General features: G+C 45.1%; 1 protein-coding gene across 1 annotated transcript in view; it reads left to right on the forward strand.

Moving 5' to 3' along the window:
* Positions 1 to 4,170: 4,170 nt before the first annotated feature.
* The window catches only part of MARCHF10 (membrane associated ring-CH-type finger 10), an 81,961-nt gene continuing 65,575 nt past the window's right edge, over positions 4,171 to 20,556 (forward strand). Inside the window, exons 1-3 of the mRNA XM_079797498.1 lie at positions 4,171 to 4,308; positions 9,070 to 9,176; positions 18,895 to 19,014. Coding sequence (XP_079653624.1) covers positions 9,087 to 9,176; positions 18,895 to 19,014 — 210 coding nt within the window. The 5' untranslated portion in view covers positions 4,171 to 4,308; positions 9,070 to 9,086. The remainder of the gene's footprint in view (positions 4,309 to 9,069; positions 9,177 to 18,894; positions 19,015 to 20,556) is intronic.

The following is a 20,556-nucleotide window of genomic DNA, read 5'->3' on the forward strand; positions in this document are numbered from 1 at the left end:
TTGATGTTTCTCTCTCACATCAATGTTTCTCTCTTTCTCTCTCTTTCCCTCTCCCTTCCTCTCTTTCTAAAGAATCAATAAAAGCATATCTTCAGGTGAGGATTTAAAAAAAAAAGAATACATTTGGAAACTGCCTACCTCACTTTCTGGACATCTTAATGACTTTGATTTAGGACCACTTTTAGTGAGTGACATTAAGAGATTGTCATATTGCATATTCAATGTGGCCAAATATAGCTATGGGATGAGTGCAGAATGTCACAATAGCCCATGGCATGTTCAATAAGCCATTAGCCAGTTTTTAAAATTAATCAGATGAGTTCCCTGTACCGAGTTCTAGAGGTAAACCCATGAAGCTTTCAAAGACTAGCATGCCTACAGTCCCCTTCTCAGGAAAGCCACTCTCAGAGATTGTTTCTGCAAACAAACTGCCATACTCCAGCTGTGTGCACTGAATGAAGGCAGCATCGCCACATGGGCCACAATGGTAAGAGCAGAAACCCAATAGTCATGGCCAGGCTCAAGGAAAAGAGGACAATGTTATATGTAAGGGCGGCCATCTGCTTCTGAGGCCACTCGGCATGAGGCTCTGTGCCCATCAGGAGAGCTCCTGATTAGATGGTGACAAAGTGACCTAGTTAGACTCCCTCTTAGGAAGAGGAAATCTTAGGAGGACAAAGAGAGCATGGGTTTGTTCTGGATCAAGTGAGCAGCTGGGGCAGGTCTCCATGAGGCTCCTAGACACCCTCGTCCTCCAAGGCTTGGGAGGCTTAGGATGCATAGCCACCCCTCGGGACAACTTACTCTTTGTATTGAATTAAATATTCCCCTCAAAATGTTATTTCTGAAACTTAATACAGGGTCTACTTTTGAAATTTTCTACTTGAAGTTGCCCTTTGCAGAACTCTTGAACTAAAGAACTTCTTGAAACTTATTTGCTAAAACCAAATATTTCAATCATTCGAATCCACTAAGTTTTCTGTCTCCCCGTATTCAACATCTACCAGGACATTGTACAGAGTCATGAAAAGTAGGACCCTTACCCCAACCAGCAATTATGTGTCCTCCTCACTTTAATATTCCTCTTCCTTAGCCCTTTGTTTTTCAATGCTGCAGCTAACCATATTTTTAATTTGCATGCCAAGCTTAAGTTTACTCATTAAACATTAAACTTGGAGTTGCTCAATGACTTTATACAAGCTGACCTCTGGCACTCTCACCCGCTTTCAAAGGCACCATGATTTTTTTCAAGAACTTAATTTTTGGAGACCCTTGACATGTAGAAAAGTTTAAAACTGAGCTATAATCCCTAGCTGCTTTGGCTCGGTGGATAGAGTGTCAGCCTGCAGACTGAAGGGTCCCAGGTTCGATTCCAATCAAGGGCACATGCCTGGATTGTGGGCTCGAACCCTAGTGGGGGGCGGGCAGGAGGCAGCCAATCAATGATTCTCTCTCATCATTGATGTTTCTATCTCTCTCTCCCTCTCCCTTCCTCTCTGAAATCAATAGAAATATATATTTTTTAAAAACCTGAGCCGTGAAGTGATATCTCCAAACCTTGTTATTTAAAAATCTTAAAATATTTATGGTTTACACTCATGTGCATTAAATAAAATCTTAAAATATGCCTCAGAAAGTAAAACTACTGATTATTGAGGGTTTACTATATGCCAAGTATGATGTTAAATGCTTTGTTTATCCTCTCACATTTCATCCTCACAGCAATCGTTTGAGGTAGAGAGTATTATTTTAAACAAATCTTGAAGTGGAAGGAGAAAAATCGGGGCCCAAGGTGAAATTTCCTTGCTGTAGGCAACATCAGGGAATTGGGAATGGGAAACTCTGCTTTTGAGTCCTGATCTGTTACTTACCTGGTGTCCTTGGGCATGTCATTTCTCTTCAACTACCTAACCTGGGCTTCAACTTCCTCCTCGGTTAATTGAGAATTGTTATAATTATTTTTATTTAAGAGGGTCCTATCCAACAGACAAGCTTCTACCTCTCATTTCACTATTATAGTTTCAATCGTGTGTCTTAAAGATTTTGCATCTTTAGGTATCTTGTTTTGAAAGGCAAAAAACCATGGGGAGAGGTCTTAGATTGGTACTTATCAGTTTTAGCTTCAATGACCAGTTAATGCTTTACTAAGGCTTACTTGATAGCTAGCTGAGAGCTAAAGCTGGGTTGGGCTACTGGAGATGGAAAGGTACTGACGGCTGGTGGATCAGTGAAGGTTGGGTGGCAAAGTGCCTCAAACAAAGAATTCACCTAAATACATTTTATCTGGATTCTTCCCGGCTCAGGAGATGCCTTAGAAGTTGGTGTGAAGGCAGGGAGGAATGCTCGGTGTGTTGAGCATCTGGCTGAAATAGGAGTGAAGAAGTGTTGAAAAATGAAAACCAAGAAAGTGAGCCCTGGGTGGAGGACATAGGGAAAGCCATGGTCAAGAGTTTGGACTTCATTTCAGAAGTAAAAGAATATTTGAAAGTTTCTTATCAGGGAACCAGTGACATTAGATGTATGCTGCTTTCAGAATAGGGTAAGTGGTGGGAATAAGGTGAGGAAGACAGGGCTCCGGGTGTGGTTAGGAGGCCCTTACAATAATCCAGTGATGAAGTCATGGAGCCCCAAACTCGAGTGGTGATGGTAAGAATAGAAAGGAGTGTGATGCTGCAGAGGGCACAGCTGCCAAGTGGATGTGGGAGAGTGCTGAGAAGACCCCAAACCACAGACTCCTAGGGATTCTGGGCACTGATGAAAGGTCCAAGAATTTCCTTTTTAAATATGTTTTTATTTATTTCAGAGAGAGGACGGGAAGGGGAGAGAGACAGACATCAAGGATGAAAGCAAATCATCCATTGGCTGCCTCCTGTATGCCCCCTACTTGGGATCAAGCCCACAACCCAGGCATTGCCCTGACCAGCAATTGAACTGTGACTTCCAGGTTCATGGGTTGATGCCCAACCACTGAACCACACAGTCGGGCACGGGTCCAAGAATTTCTATTCTCCTTTTCCCCTATTCTCTACCCCAGTGGTCGGCAAACTCACTAGTCAACAGAGCCAAATATCAACAGTACAACGATTGAAATTTCTTTTGAGAGCCAAATTTTTTAAACTTCTTCTAACGCCACTTCTTCAAAATAGACTCGCCCAGGCCGTGGTATTTTGTGGAAGAGCCACACTCAAGGGGCCAAAGAGCCACATGTGGCTTTCGAGCCGCAGTTTGCCGACCACTGCTCTACCCAATCAAAATGCACTAACTTGATATCAGGTGGCAAGTTATTATTGAGTGCCTAAATACAGGGTGTGGCAAAACTCGGTTTTACAGTTGTATGGAAAATAATACAATTAATAAATAATAATACAAGAGTAAACTCTTGTTTCGTGTACTCCCAGCTCTACACCTACTCTTGCCCCACCCTGCATGCAAAATAAATGGAAGAGTCATCTTTGCCTATGAAAACCACAGACAAGTAACCCTGGCAGAGAGAGGGCAAGGCTCTGTGGGCCCTGCCCTAAACCTCTAAGCACCTTCTTCCTAGGGAAAGGCCGCCCAGATAACTGATAATGGGGAGCTAACTGGCTTCTTGTCTGGTCATTCGTGTCTTCCTCTTCAGGTTGAAGCAGGCACTTCAGAGCCCCCCTGCATAGCTCACACCCCGCCCCCTCCACCTGCACTCTCTTTCCCTCTACCTATGTACTGTCTTCAATATTCTTTTATTCAATTAAAAATATTCCCCTCGCTCGTTTTCTAGTCTCATTCTTGACAAAGCACAGCACGGATTCAGGGCAGGAGTGTAGGCCTCAGTATCTAGGTTTGGAAATCAAAGACAAAGCCAACCCGTCTCCTCCCTCCTTCTGCATCTCTTCTCCGCCCTCCACTATCGCCGTGTTTTTTTTGCCTTCAAAACCGCATCCCACTCGTTCCCACGGCAACCAGCGAGCGCCCCACGGCCCCGCTCGGGACCACGGGCCGCAACCCCCACCCTACCTCCACGCCAGGGCCCCCAGCTCCCGCGCGGCAGGAGGGGGCCGGTTGCCAGGGAAACGGGAGGACGCCAGGGAGCCGCCCCCACCGCCTCCGCCCCTAGAAAGGCCGGCAGCCGCCAGGAAAGCCGGGGAGGAGGAAGAGGAAGAGGGGCCGGTAGAGGGAGGGGAGACGAAAGAGGAGGAGGAGAAGGAAGAGGAGCTCAGGGACGGCCTCCCAGGTGCGATTGATGGGCCGCTCCTCCACCGGGGACCTGCCTGACTGCCCCGCCCCTGGGCCCCTTAGCGCCCCGCAGGGGAGGAAGGACTGACCTGCCAGGTAACGGCCCAGCCCCGCCCGCCCCAGCCGCCCCTGGTCCTCCGCGTAGGTGGGGGGAGGGCAGGGGACAGCCTCTCCTTTGACTAAAACGATTCCGCGGGGAAATCTGGCCTGAAGCCTGGGTACCTGGCCCCTCTGTCCTCCCCCTCCCTCCTGCTGGTACCACGCCGTTTTTTCTGGCTCCGAGGGACCGGTTTGGGGGACGCGGATCATTTATTTGCACGCTGGCAGCCGCCCGCACCCACATAACTTGCCCGCGACGGCCCTGGTCTGCAGCCAGGAGAGGTACACAGGGCCCCTCGGCCTCTGAGGGCGAAATTGTGGATGTTGCTTGACATTTCCACCCTCTGAAGTGATGGTCAGCGTGTGGCCGCCCATCCCTCACAGTTTCACAACACAATGAAGAGTCACCCCCAAGGACACCCGCCGTCACCCCGCCCTCCTCCCCTCCACCAGCCCTTCTTTCCTAAGACCTAAGCCAAACTGCCTGGGAGAGTCACATCACACTCCTCCACCCCTCAATTCCTCTTCTTTATTTTTGGTCACAGTATTCGCTCAGTACCGGAGCGGGAGGCCAATCAGACCAGAATCACTCATCTTTGTTGCTTATACTCAAAGACATCTTAGTAAGATTTTAAAACTCTGAAGTTTTTTAAAAGCTAAGATTTAAACAAAACCTGAGATATTTGGCATTACAAATTAACTGTGTAAACGGATGAATAAGATCTCCCAGATCCTTCTAGGCACTCAGTTGTGGAACAGGAAGAATTAATTTTTTTTTTATTTTTCAAATTATGGTTGACACCCACTATTATATTGGTTTCAGGTGTACAACACAGTGATGAGACATTTATGTAACTTACGGAAGTGATTGCCCTGATAAGTCACTTAGTACCCATCTGACACTAGACACAGTTATTAAAATATTATTGACTATGTTCCCTATGCTGTATTTATATCCCCATGACTGTTTTTATAACTGGCAATTTCTACATCGTAGGGGGACTTTTATAAACAGGATTGTCAGGTATTAATATAGCCATTTGGATTTTGTTTCAAAGGACACTTCAGCCTAAAGAGGGGCTTAAGTTTACATTTTTCCTTATTGCTGAACCAATGAAATGTTAACTTTAATGGTATCTCTAATATGAGAACATAGTAAGAAAACAGTGAAATAGCTCGATGGCTATGAAAAAGAAATCCCTTCAAATAAATTCTGACAAATGTGGTCACAGAACAGAGAGCATAGCTGTAGATATATTTTTTTTAGAGAACTGAAAAATATTTTCGCAATCAGATTCTGCTCTCCTTAGGGAAATTTGAATTTGTTGGAAATTTACACGCGAGAGGAATGCGTATGTCACCAAAGTTCTTAGAATATTCCTCATTGAAATTTCACAGATACGTAGAATTTTAGGGCCAAGAAGGATCATCTGCTCTTGCTTTCCCATGTGCCTCCTACTTCCTTCCCCTTTTCTTTTCCCTCCCAATTTAAAATGGTTTCTTATGAAGATGTCTAAAGCACAGATTTGGCCCAACATAGTATCACCAGAGACTTAAAACAGAAGCATGCATGACCATGAATGGGCTTAAAATTGAAAAGCAGTTTAAAGGTGAGAAACAAGCGAATACAGGATGCTATTTTAGAAATATTTGCCTTACCCACATTTTATCATCATTCTCCCCCCTCCCACTTGTCTGTATTTGCTGAGGAAACTTTTCTGGCTTCAAATGGCCATCTGGTTGAGTAGGCCCTCAAAGCTGAGATCCATGGATCAAGCATGATCTCATGTGGATTTATTTCCATACAGTTATTTCTGTTTCTTGTTCATCCTGGTCAGTTTTTCAAACCTGCAGTGCAGTATGAAGTTCAAGGGACACTTCAGAAATGTGGAGAATGTTTGCCTTAACGGTGGTGACTGGCCATCTCTGGATCTGTCTCTCACAATTTGTTTCCTTGGTCTGATAGTATTTGTCTAATCTCACGAAGCATTGATGTATTTAAATAAAAAAAAAAATCACATGTGGCACCATGATGCTTCTAAATATTCATCTTTATGGTCAAGTCTATCCAGAGAGAGTTTTATGGGAGGGAAAAGAGACTTTTGTAGGCAATTTTAAAGTCCTTTATTTGGTAGGTGATTGTGAAGTCAGCGGTAACCTAGCAAGTAATTCAAATAGTGTTATTTCCTCCCTATTTAAACAAAGTTATTTCATGGCTCTTGATTTGGAAGCCTCCTTAAAATAATACTGCGTTAAAGCAGGGCAGATTAGCTGGCTTTTCTACATTAACTTTGTAACCAGAACGTGTCATCCAGTGGACTCTGGAACGTGCCCCTTTAGCGACCATTAACATATTTTCATTATGAATCCTTATGTTCTCGGCCTGATTAATATTCAGACAGGCTTCTCTTCCCAACAGTAGCATCAGGGGTTCATCTTTCTGCCTGTGTTAACACCATCGTTTTCTGAAAAGGGTAGGAACTTCATTTTGGGCAAGTACAAATTCATGTGAAAAGTTAAAAGTGATCTTTTGAAATAGAATCTCTCGCCCTGACTAGCTGGCTCAGTTGGTTGGAGCATCGTCCCGTACACCAAAAAGGTTGCGGGTTTGATTCCCGGTTGGAGCCCATGCTTAAATTGTGGGTTCCATCCCTGGTCAGGGTGCATATGGGAGGCAACCGATCCAGGTTTCTCTCTCACATCATTGTTACTCTTTCTCTCTCCCCTTTCCTCCTTTCCCTCCCTTCCTCTCTTTCTAAAATCACTAAACATATCCTCAGGTGAGGATTAAAATAAAAAAATAAAATATAATCTCATAAGTGACTTTTAAAAGACTCAGAGATTTGGGTTTTGTGTATACGAGTAGATTGTGGAACTACCTATTAAACCGTGTTTCTATACTTAAGATAAAATAACACTAGTTCTTCCTGTTGCTCAGGGCTAGATGATAAACCTGGGAAGATTTCACAGCAACAAGACCAGACACTGGGTCACCATGAGTCAGGGGCAAGCTGATTCCGTCAATGTCTGCATAACTGAAAATCCAGAGAATGAAGAAAAGTGGCAGAATGTAGACACCTGGGGGCAGGAATGTTGTCTGACTTATCCTGCTGTTTCCCCAAAGCCTAGACAGCACCTGTCACATGGTCATCATTAAAAAAATACACGTAGAGCCCTCACTGGTTTGGCTCAGTGGATAGAGTGTCGGGCTGTAGACTGAAGGGTCCTGGGTTCGATTCCGGTCAAGGGCACATGCCTGGGTTGTGGGCTCCATCCCCAGTAGGGGGCGTGCAGGAGGCAGCCGATCAATGATTCTCTCTCATCATTGATGTTTCTCTCTCTCTCTCCCTCTCCCAGACCATTCCTGTCATCACCAACGCCTGATGACTTTCTCCCCTGCGTATCTCCTGTGGGCATTGGCGTGAGACTCTCTGGGTTCAAATCCCAATTTGTCCACTTAGTATTTCTCTAACCTTAGGCAAGTTGCGGAATCCCTTGGTCTCAGTTTCCTCAGCTACAATATAGAGATACAGTGCCTGCCTCATAGGGTGTTCGCGAGGAATTGAACAAGTTAGTATGTATAAACGTTTATAACTTGCAGAGGCTCAATAAACAGTATCTTTGATCTCCTCTTCCTCCTCCTCCTTCCCCTCAGCCCCTACTTCTTCCTCCTCATCATCTCCACTTTTGCTACCCAAGTCTGGTCACTATCTTATCTCATCTGGATTACTATAGTATGTTCCCAATGGTCTTTCCACTTCCATGTTTACTCCACATCCCCATCCCGCCCCCCCTCCCGCTGCCCTCCCTCCCCCCCCCCCCCCCCCCGCCATCTATTCTCCATACAACAGCTGGAGGGGCCTTTTAAAAATGCCAATCTACTCCCCAGACTGGAACCTTCCAGTGTCATTCTATGGCTCCTGAGCTTCAAGGCCCCACCCCCATGAGCTGGCTCCTGCCCACCTTCCAGCCCTTTGGTGCTGTTCTCCCCATCTCTGTGCTCCAACTGCCTGGGACGCCTGCTATTCATCCACACCAGCCCCTTCCTGCCCTGAAGCTTCTGCACCTGCTGTCCTTTCTGTCCGAGACGCTCTCTGTCCTGCTTACCTGCCTCGCTCCTTTGAAAATCCAGTGTCATTTCCTAAGGAACACCTGGCCTCTTGGACCAGATTATGCCCCCCCAACCCCCCCAATAATAATACTCTCATAGAACCCCATACATCTCCTTAGCATTTATCACAATTAAGGTTCACTTGTTCAGTGTCAGCCTTCTCTTCCTAGACCGTAAGCTCCTCAAGGCAGGGGCCATGTTCATCTTGCCCAGCGCTATATACCCCTGTGCCCAGCATAGTGCCTGGGTTGGAATTAGGGGTGCAATAATTGTTGAATAAATGACTTTCAGTTCCCAGGGGCTCATAACTTCAGTCATTGATAACTTAGCTAGGTTCTTGGGTTTGGTTTTTTGTCACTTTGTAGACCTGCTTCTGTCTCAGGTATCTGTCAGTCTAACTCCTGTGACTAACCAAGACAGGATCACCAAAGCCAGCTGATGGCTGCATTATTTATGCCCAGAACAGGAGGGTGGTAAGGGCATCCACACCAATGCAAAGAGTCCCTTGAATCTGAAAGGAGCATCTGTGCCTTTCAAACAATGGAAATTAGATTAATAACGGGAATGAACGCAATTATACTAATCCCAAATATGGCAAAGTAACAAAGGGTTCTGTCACAGCACACTTATTTCTCCTTTATGTGCAGGTCAGGGATTAAGAATCATGTTGCATGAAGCAAGGGACAGACAGAAGTTCCTCAGCGATGCTCAATCTCTGCGGGACATGCAGCATAAGGTGGCGTCTGAATATCAGGTACAGTAATTGCAGAAAACAAGAGTTACCTTCCACCTTCGTTTACAGTATGAGGAGAGAATTCGGCCCACAGCCTCAGCAGCAATAGTTTTCTAGAACCCCAAACCCACCACTTACAAGCCGTGTGATCCTGAAAAGCCACTGTACCTCCGAGTCTCAGTTTCCTCGTCTGTAAAATGAGGATAATAATAGTACCCACACCTCCTAACACTGTCATGGGAATGAAATGAGATAACCTTTTAAAAGTATTTAGCACAGAGCTGGGCACACCAACCTTGCCAACAAATGACATTAGGGCTTCCATGTGATAAACCAGCTACCAAGGAAAAAGGCATTACGGAGTAAACTGGGTAGCCCTGCTATTTATAAAATGACTTGGCCCTTCGTTGTCATCCTGCCAGAAGAAAGATGGTTAGCACATTCCACAATAAGCTAGCTATTCGTCACCCTGGTTACAGCGTTTACCTGCCAAAAACAAAACAGAGAGCCCGAGGAGTCATGATGCCATTGCCCAGCGCTGGCATAGGACAAACTTTGGGAAGTGTCATTCAGCCCGCCGGCTGGCCGGCTGGCTGGCGCTGGCCCGGAGGTCAACCCTCACCAACCCCGGAGGCATGTCGTCAGCCTCGATCAACTAAGGATCGAAAAGTGCTCCTTCCCCTAAGGAAGACACAGAACTGCTGTTATCAGGTTCTCCTCCTCCTCAGCAATTTCAAATATAACTGAACCTCCCAGGTCACCAAGGAAACCAGACCTAGCTCAGTAACCTGATTTCACCCGTGTCACACAGCTTAGCGCTGGGGCTGCAAGTGGAGTCAGCAGATTCCTCCCGCAACTTGGCAACACACCTACCGACAAGACTATAAAATTGAGGGAATTTGTATACAACAAGTGAGAACATAAATATTCGAACTGGTCATGCCGGGAGTGCATCTACTTTTCACAAAGATGCCTCCGCCACCCGGTCCACGTTTCGAAACACTTGTTTGAAATTGTCTTCAGAACAGGCACGTAAGATAATCAATCTTGTCTGATGGTCTCTGTTGAAAAACAAAAATCACACAACTGTGTGTGGCTCATAGCCCCTGCAGTTTCATTTTCTAATCTCTGTTGGGCTTTCAACACTGTTCTTATTCATAAGAGCACTTTCAACACTATTCTTATAAACAATAATACTTAAGTGCCTACTATGTCCTGAACAAAGTCCCTTTTCTCCCAGAGTTCTTATCCCAGAATCGAGAAACAAATAATACACACAAGTAAATAAATATGTAAGATCACTTCCGTTACTGATGAATATAATGAGGCAGATAAAACAGGGGTAATGGGGGTGGGGGTGATACTCCTTTAAACAGGCAGGAAAGTCCTTTTTGAGGAAGTAACTTTGGCTGCGCAGGTAAATGATGGGAAAGAGCCAGCCAGAACATCCGGAGCTGAAAGGAAGCGAGTGCAAAGGTCCTGAAGCAGGAACTAACTTGGAGCATTGGAGGAAACAAAAGAAGGCCAGAATGGCCGAAACACATGGACCAAGGGCGAGTGTGGGCCGGGTTATGTTTCCGGGACAAAGCTTGGTATTTGGAGTTTATTCTGATCGCAATGGAATTATTGGATAATTTTCTTTCTTTCTTTTTTCTTTTTTGAATTATTGGATGACTTTAAGGAGAGGAGCGGTATGATCTGATCTACATTTTAAAAAAATCTCTCTGGCTGCTGTATGGGGAAAGGTCTGAAAGGGGCAAGAGAAGCAGCAGAAAAACTAGTAAGGAAACTACAGTGGAAATTTAGGAGAGAAATTCTGGTGGCTCGGCCAGAAAGGTAGGAGTCGGGGTCGCAGGAAGTGGCCTGACCCAGGAAATAGAAGCAACACAGCCATCTTGCTGATAGCTGGAGAGGGGGGATGAGAGATAGAAAGGAACAAAGGATGACACACCGCAGCATGTTCACTTGTCCATCATCTCCCTCTGTTATCATCACTATTTTTAACTTACCTACTTTTTTCAAAGCTCACATTTTTAGCCTTTGTTTTCTGGAGCTTTATCTACATTTGACACTTTTTTTCTTGAAACATTACTCCTTTGGCATTACGACATCACACTCTCCAGATTTTCCTTCTGTTTCTCTCTCTCCTTCCCACCCCTCAAATGTTAATTCCCCCAGTTTTCCATCCTCCACCCCATTTTTTTCTAATTCACTAGGTCTCCATGATCCATCTCATCCCCTCCTATGTTGTTTTAAAATATATTTTTATTGATTTTAGAGAGAGAAGAAGCGAGAGGGATAGAGGGATAGAAACATTGATGAGAGAGATATATGGATCAGCTACCTCCCACACGCTCTCCGACCAGGGATGGAGCCCGCAACCCTGGGCATGTGCCCTGACTGGGAATCTAATCAGGTCAGGGACCTCTTGGCTCAGGGGTCGATGCTCAACCACTGAGCCATACCAGCTGGGCAAATCCATTCCTATGTTTTTAACCACCACTCATATACTAACGACTTGTAACCTGAGTCTTCCCAAAGTGTCAGGATCAGATGCACACTGTTGTTGGACATTTCCATCTGGATGTCGCATAGGCACCTCAAGTTCAGCATGACCACGGTTGCACTCCATATATCCTTCCTCCTGCCTCCCTCCCCTACATTCCCTGCCTGGTGATAGTGGCCTAAACCTTCCCTGACTCCTCCTCCCCCACCACTCACATCCCACTATCACCAGCTCCTGCCAAGCTTACTGAAACGCTCATGACCTTGTGCCTCCCTTTTTATCCTATTGCCATCACCCTGGTTTCAACCTCCATCATTTCTCTCCAAGACTATTCCAATATCCTTATCACCGGTCTCCTTGCCTCCAGCCTGCTTTCTTGGAAAAATCTTATCTAAAATGTGAATTTGACTATGCCATTGGAATGCATGAAAACCTTCGGTTGTTTCCCTCACTTAAGGTTGGGTCCAAGACCCAAGAACTCAATCATGTCTCTAACCTCTTCTTGACCCTTCTTTACTTTACTCTCTTGACAAGGATGGTGAGGAGTCCAGTTTAATTTAGAGTCAAAGGGAACCTCTGAACTCCTATAGCACCTTTTTAAAAAAAAAAAAAAACTTCAGTGAATTATAATTTATATATTATAAAATTCACCTCTTTTAAGTGTATAATTTAATGACTTTCAATAAATTCACCAAGTTTACAGCTATCACCACCATCGATTTTAGAACATTTCCGTCACTTCAATACCACAGCACCCTTTTCCTACCTCTCTCCCAAAGCTTATGAAATTGTCTTTTGTGCGACTTCCTCTCAAACTGGACCACAGCTTCTTAAGGGCACGGGTGGAATCTTATTCTTCTCTGTTGAACCAAACACCTTGTCATGGATGAGAGCCGCCAGTGTTCCTTAACTTGACCACCAACTCTGCTTATCAGACTTAGATCCAGATGACTTGTAACTATTCCTACAAGTCAAATCCACCCTCAATGGAGCATTTTCCAAGCCACTCACCACAAGGTCTGCAAAAAAAACACACCAGGTTGTCTTTAAGACATCCTGAGTATTGGTCGAAGTAAGTATATAGTAACCCACAGAAAATACTTTAAAGGGAACCACAGTGAGTTAGATTATTTAATCTATTCCTTGCCTTGTTCCAGAAAGGATTTCAAGTAAGGGGTTAAGAATCAATTGCATGGCTTTAATGGCCCTTCAATAAGTTGGTCCATATATCACCTATGTGTAATTAGATAATTTGCTAAGGTAGACTTTTCATTGGGTGGATATTAAAACCCTGGGTCATTGATGAACTTGGTTAGTTACTTGTAGAAATCGCAGCTTTCACTCGCAGTGCCGTGACCTGCTTGAACACTAGGAAGTCCCCATTTCTGGGTGTACAAATAGTCTAAGACCTAATAACTAGATATGACTCCTAAATCATATACTTTTGCCACACATCCCTTCCTGTGTTTGACTGGCTCAAATGAACTGGCTCAAATTGAAGCCCTTAGAAACCTCCTGTATACACTATTCCTGCTACATCCTAAAATATGCTAAGGGTTGGTATGCACCAAATTAGCAGTGCCTTTGCAGGTCTGTGTGCTAGCAGCAGGAGAGGGTCCAACCCACCCTGAGTTATTTTGATGCTACTCCTTTCAGTGGTTGGGTGGGACCCTTTTGAAAACACAAGAGGAAATAAACATCTCTTTGGCATATTACATGCTATTTCAGAATCTGGTAACTAGTACATAATTATATGCCATCTCAGAATTTGGCTCTATTTCTTCAAGGGTGTTCATGCTACATAGCTTTTTTTTTTCTTCTTTCTTTCTTCCTTCTTCTTTTGGTCAAATGTGTTTATGTACCTCGAGGCAGAATTTAGCCATTAATGTCCACTGAAAGCTGGAGAGAAAGATTACACTTAGCATTTTGGAATGATTTTCCATAATCTAATGTGTTCAAATGGGTTTCATCTCGTGTCACTTATTCGTCCTAATTCCTTCAAGTACAGATCAAACACTGACCGTGATACAGACTTGTTCAAGGGCATGGTAGGTGACTATGCCTGGTGGTAAGGGTTTAGAACCGTCCACTCAGAAGGTTGAGGGAATGAATGGAGGGAATGAATTCCTACTTGCTCACCTCTGAGGTGTGTCTTTCTCTACTTTTCTTGGCTAGAACAAGAAAATCAAGTCATTTGAGAGGAATATCACATCAAACTGTTTTTACACCTTTGATTACTTAAAACCTCTCAAAACTAATGAATTTTAATCATGTCACCAGTGATCATTAAAACCCCAAACTCTGGATTATGCATGTTAGATCAAAAGAACAACAGCCAAAAAGAACCAATTAAAGGCACTTGCCAAAATGCTTGCGGAGTTTGAGGAACAATAACCTTGACCAGGGCCACTGTTGACTGAGATGTAGAGCTGGGTCTTAGGATGGTTTTTATTCTACAACTGTGAGGCTGGGAAGTGTTCCTGTGGTTCACGGATGGCTTCTTCAGGCACCAGGAGGCCGGGTAAAGGAGGAGACTGGTCATAAAAGAAACAGAAGAAGCTTTGAGCATCCCTGTTGATTCAGAAAGCTGTAATGCTGCAGAAAAGGTGGTTTCCGGAGGGCACCTGAGCGACTAAACAGGTTCTCCTGAGCTGGCTGCCAGGGGAGGAATGGGCTCTAGACACACAGGTCTACTTCCGGGACAGAAAAACAAGGATGATGTCCAGGCCTGAACAGAAAGAGTCTTTCTTCTTCCGTGACCAAAATCAGAGTCACATTATTTGGCAAAGGCTGACTTCAGAAATAGAAGTAAACCAAGAAACGGGATTGGAAACAATTAAAATACTCTTAAGATCATAATGGTGGTAGTGATGATGAGTGTCTTATACTGGGCACGCACCATGAGCCAGTCACTCTGCTCAGCATCTGACCAACAGCGCCTCGGGCTCCCCAACACTCTGGCAGCACGGGGCCATCTCACATGCCCCTCTGACAGATGAGGGGAGTGAGAATCAATGGAGTTAGTCAGCTGCCCAAGGTCACGATGCTAGAAAGTGGCAGAGCTGGGGTTTGTTGTGTTTACCAGGATTGAGTTACAGTGAGTCACGAAACCCACGTCATCCCCCACAGGCATAGATGTACCTTCTGTGTTCTGCCCCCACAGTGGTGGCTTCTGCACAGAAGGCAGCCTGTCTGCGTGAGCTGTAGTCTGAGGGATGAGCTCGAGGGGTGGGAGTGGGGGGCTGGTGGGGAGGGGGAACACCAAGAAAGAGTGAAGGAGGAAGCCCTGATCCTCCCCCAAAAGGAAGGAATAAGAAATCACCTGACACTCCTTCAGCTTCAAGACTGCCCCCAGCCAGTTACGTCACAGGAACAGAAATTTATTTATAGCAACCTCGCTCCAGGCACGTGAGTTTGAAAGGGAAAAATCTGAAAGTTCTGAGTAAGGGGAGCCCCTGGTGACTGTGAATTACAAGTCAATTCCTCCTCCGCATCCGGTGATGTCACACTCCTCTGCTCCTGTCACTTCAGGTCCCCCCTGAGCAGAAACAACGTCAGCGTCAACAACAAAAACATCATTGACATTTACAAATAACAGGAAAACTAGCCCCTGGGTAGAGTAGGGCTGGATCCTTGCTGTTTCTAGGACTGGAAGCCTGGACTTGGCTCTGTCCCCGTGTTCCTTCTCCTCAGCAAAGCTGTGGCTTTAAGGGGCTTAATGTTTGATTTACACAGAAAGACTGCTTGGCTGGATCAAAAGGAAACAATTGGAAGTACCTATCTTGCCACTGGTTTGCTCCCTTCTCCTCTTATGAGAGAAGGGACCAGGAACCAGAGGAGAAAAACATTTTTTTTTTTCAACATTGCAAACCATTCCATTCCTCATCCCCTTTTGGTAAAGAAATATTTAAGTCGCATGCATTCTTGGAGAGAATTTTCAAAAAACACTCAGCCCACAAGAATTCTGTTCATCCCACAAAAGCTGCCTGGGTCCTGCGAGCATTAGCTAAGACGGGTTCCTCCGCTTTCAGCCCATCAGCACTTTCTTGCTCCTTTGATACCAGTAGGGTATCACAGACATCTACCGCATCAGGAAACCATGGGCCCAGCCAGGGCTCCTCCCAAACCGGGCCTCCGATCACAAGTCATTGTAGAAGGAACAGAAAAAAAGAGGCCCGCACTTCGCTAAACTTCACTAAGCTCTCCAGCTAAACTCTCTTTGGTGCTTATCTTATTATTTATTATACTAGAAGCCCGGTGCCCGAAATTCGTGCACGGGTGGGGGGGGGGGGGTTGTCCCTCAGCCCAGCCTGTACCCTCTCCAATCTGGGACTCCAGGAGGGATGTCCGACTGCCCGTTTAGGCCCGATCCCGTTCGACTGCCCGTTTAGGCCCGATCCCAACAGGATCGGGCCTAAACGGGCAGTCGGACATCCCTCTCACAATCCAGGACTGCTGGCTCCCAACTGCTTGCCTGCCTGCCTTCCTGATTGCCCCTAACCGCTTCTGCCTGCCAGCCTGATCACCCCCTAACCACTCCGCTGCCAGCCTGGTTGATGCTTAACTGCTCCCCTGCCAGTCTGTTTGCCCCCAGCTTCTCTCCTCTGCTGGCCTGGTCACCCCTAACTGCCCTCTCCTGCAGGGTTGATCACCTCCAACTGCCCTCCCTTGCAGGCCGGGTGCCTCCCAACTGCCCTCTCCTGCTGGCCATCTTGTGGTGGCCATCTTGTGTCCACATGGGGGCAGGATCTTTGACCACATGGAGGCAGCTATATTGTGTGTTGCAGTGATGATCAATCTGCATAGTACTCTTTTATTAGATAGGATAGAGGCCTGGTGCACAGGTGGGGGCCAGCTGGTTTGCCCTGAAGGGTGTCCCGGGGGTGGGGTTCCCTTGGGGCGTGGGGCGGCCTGAGCGAGGGGCCTGTGGTGGTTTGCAGGCCAGCCATGCACCCTGGCGACCCAAGCGGAGGCCCTGGTATCTGGAATTTATTTTCCTTCTACAATTGAAACTTTGTAGCCTGGAGCGGAGCCAAGCCTGGGGCTCCCTCCGGGGCGGCAGCCATTTTCTGTGGCAGTTAATTCACCTTCTACAATTGAAACTTTGTAGCCTTAAGCGGGTGGGCCCGGCCAGGGTGTGCGGAAAGCTTTGCTTCCCCTGTTGCCGCCGGCAACCCTGGCCCGCTCTCTCAAGCTCCATTCTGCCGCCATTTGTTTGAATTTGTTTACCTTCTATAATTGAAACTTTGTAGCTTGAGTGGAGGCTTAGGCCTGCAACGGCTATGGAAAGCTTGGCTTGCTCTGTTACCTGGGAAACCTTGCTCTCTGTGGCTGTAGCCATCTTGGATTGGGGTTATTTGCATACTCGCCCTGATTGGCTGGTGGGCGTGGCTTGGCTGGTGGGTGTGGCTTATGTAGCGGAGTGATGGTTAATTTGCATATTACCATTTTATTAGAGAGGATAGTTTCTGTCCAGTGTTTTTGGAGTTTTCGGTTTAAATTATTTATGAAAACAAACACTGCCCAGGATTTCTCACAGTGGCTTACTGTCTATATGGAATAGTTTTTGGAGATAAGATTAACTGTGAGAAAGAAAAACAACCATTTTGGAGTGTTCACCCTTTTCAAGCAAGGCGGGTGAAACTGCACATTTCTCTTGGGAAGCCAGGATCCCACGCGCGGCAGGTAACCAACTGGAGGCCAACTCAGTTGAGAAGCAGAGTGTAACTGACTCCCTGGTTTCCCAAGTGGGAAATGTTTGGTCAATATCAGGTCATTTCTGTTCTTAACCTTGTAGCATAATATTAGGCTCTCCCCGTGTCGGGAAACCCTGGCAAGTCAAGGAAGGCGATGCTTTTCCAACAGAAGTCAAAAAATGCCCAAGAAATCTTTCCTTTCTCAACCCAGCCAGGAAGGCGGACATGTCAGGCCTAGTTTAGAAACAATACTGTTGGTCTCTACACGGCCTTTCTTTACTATGATAGTGGATAATTTGGCTCTGGCGGGGCCGTGGTGAAGTCAGTCAGTGGCTCTACAAACCTAGAAATGCTCTAAGGAGTTTTACTCTTTGGGGGTATTTAAATCATCAGTTGAAATCCCCACAGCACATGATATTCTTGCGTTTGTCCAGTTCCCATACTGGAGGAGAAATATCTTGGAAGTAGATTTTCTTTTCATTTTGTTTTTTAACATGAAAAAAATTATTATTTTTATTATGTTTTCATAGCATTTGGGGATTACTTTCCTTCCTCAGGCACAAAAATGCAATTCAGTTAACATTAAATGCTAGATGTTGGGGGATTCAAAAGATAAGAAATGGTCCTTACCATGAGGGTTCTCACTGATCAGCAGGAGAAACAGGTTCAAAATATAAATATAATAGGGGCGAAATCGCTAATTCAAGCTTTATATGTATAAAGGAGCACTTACTTTGGCCTGGGGAAGAGTAGTGAGGCAGGGGGAACCTGAGATGCCATCCAGCTAGTTCTTAATTTGTCAGAACATCCTGTGAAAGGCATTCCCAGGGGAAGGAACAGCGTGTGCTAAAGGTCTCACATAGGAAAGTTCTCCTGTAACGAGAGTGAAATCCCAGGGGACAGAGGAGAGTGGAGGTGAGTATGAAGGAGGAGCTACTAGTATGAAGAGAAAGAGACCAGAAGGAAATGTTAATATGGTACATTAGGTACTTCCTTCCTTGAGAAGGCATTGTGGGGTAAATATTTGACAAAGTGCCGCTCAGTATATTTGTTGTTTGAATTTATGAAAGCAATGACTAATATGTTTCACCTGGCATTTTGGGCAAAGGGAAGAGGGAGTGATGCCTGGGCGAAAGTGTTCATACCTGGTAACAGGTTTTGATCAACCCTGCAGATGTACGTCGTGTATTTATTTATTTAAATATATATTTTATTGATTTTTTACAGAGAAGAAGGGAAAGGGATAGAGAGTTAGAAACATCAATAAGGATGAGAGAGAAACATCGATCAGCTGCCTCCTGCACACCTCCCACTGGGGATGTGCCCGCAACCAAGGTACATGCCCTTGACCGGAATCAAACCCAGGACCCTTTAGTCTGCACGCCGATGCTCTATCCACTGAGCCAAACCGGTTAGGGCACATCGTGTATTTATTTCGTGATTTATTTCATGTTCTTCACAATAGGAAGCATGAAGTTATCAAAGCTAGTCATAGATCCAAGATGACAACAAAAACCCACCCTCTTTTGTTCTCCAGGCTTGTCTGAGAGGACAGGAATACAGAAGAGACTCGAGTGAGAAGAAACGAGATCAACTTGGGGGGCAAGAGACAAATGTGGAGAGAGCCCGGTTTTTAAACGGGTCGTCTTCCAAACAGGTACTTAGAACTCTGGAAGACATTCTCCTGCTGGGTGTGTGTGTGTGTGTGTGTGTGTGTGTGTGTGTGTGTGTGTGTGTTTTACTTGGGGGAAAGCCCGCACAAAAAGGAGATGTTGAAGAATCCTAAAGGTTAAAGGTCAGGGCAGGAAGAGGCAAGGGCAGGAGCTCCCATTCTGGGTACCACCCCCCCAGCCACATGATTCCTCTTCACCCTGGTTCGGCCTCCCTCTTCTTTCCTTACAGTCTAACCCATTGCATTGCAAATCCAGTTTTCATTTTAAATGAAGAGAGTAAAATGCAATAATAACTGCATCCCATAATAACTAGCCATTGTTCAAATATTTGTGTCTAGGATGACAATAGTAAATAAAAAGAGCAATATAATATAATAGCAATATGAGAACGATGACAGTAACAGTAGTAGTTAATAGTTACCATTATTTGAGTGCTTACAATGTTCACACTGTGTTAGGTACTTTATACATATTAGCTTATTTAATTTTCTTAAATCTCTATATATTATTTGCCTCATTTTATGGAGGAGAAAACTGAGCCTTAGAAAAGTTAAGAAAGTTCACCTCGGATTTTACAGCCAGTATGTGGTAGGGTAGGGATTCTGTTGCAGGCAGTCTGAGCCCAGAGAGGGTGCTCTGAACCATGGAGCTGTATGATCATATTTCATGTGTAAGCGCTTATCTGTGTAAGAATCTTCCTTATCCTAGGTAAGCTGAATACCACAAGTGGCATTCAACACCCATTGTTAGCATGGTGAATTGATTTAAGATGAGTAATATGCCTTTTATGAAGTCTTATTTAATATTTTATGTCTGAAACATACTCTAGAGGATGGACTCTCTTTTCTATTGGCGGTGTGGATCCCTGAGATAGGTCCTGGATACCTGATATCAATCAACTTCTTGTTGGGATTTCTTCTCTAATCTAGGATGTTCACACTGTGGTTATTTAATGTTCAAAGGACACCTGAAAAACATCAGTGATTGATGTTCATGGATGTAGCTGCATCCCTGGGAGAGATCTATACTCCCTATTAAGGAACATACACTCACACGATAAAAGATTCCTCCTCGAGTCTGAAGGTGACAGAGACTATCTCACAATATTGGCAGCCTGAGAAGAACATGTTGCCTGGATCTTTCCTGTTACTTAAGGACAAAATGTGATACCTGATGCTGATGAAACTTGGGGAGGGAGATTAATCCAAAAATTAAATCTAGTCTGGCTAGAACAACACATTTTTAGCATTAAGGTAGCTTCTTATATTTTTGTACTTAGGAACAAAAATCAAGGACAGATTTTTTTTAAGTAATGTAAATTTAAGTCAAATAAGCATATAGCAATCTCCCTAGATTGGATTTATTAAGCAATGAGCAGCAGGGTTCTTCCATTTTCATGCAAAGACCCAAGTACATGGTCATGGCTGTTTTGTATGGCAATGCTCATGCATCTGAAATATTCTAGGACTTGAAGTTTCATGCTCCTCTTCACAAACTTATTTGGGGGACAAGCTGGTAACCGATGC

This window comes from Cnephaeus nilssonii (assembly GCF_951640355.1).
Source record: "Cnephaeus nilssonii genome assembly, chromosome: 19".
NCBI classification, from domain to species: Eukaryota; Metazoa; Chordata; class Mammalia; order Chiroptera; family Vespertilionidae; genus Cnephaeus; species Cnephaeus nilssonii.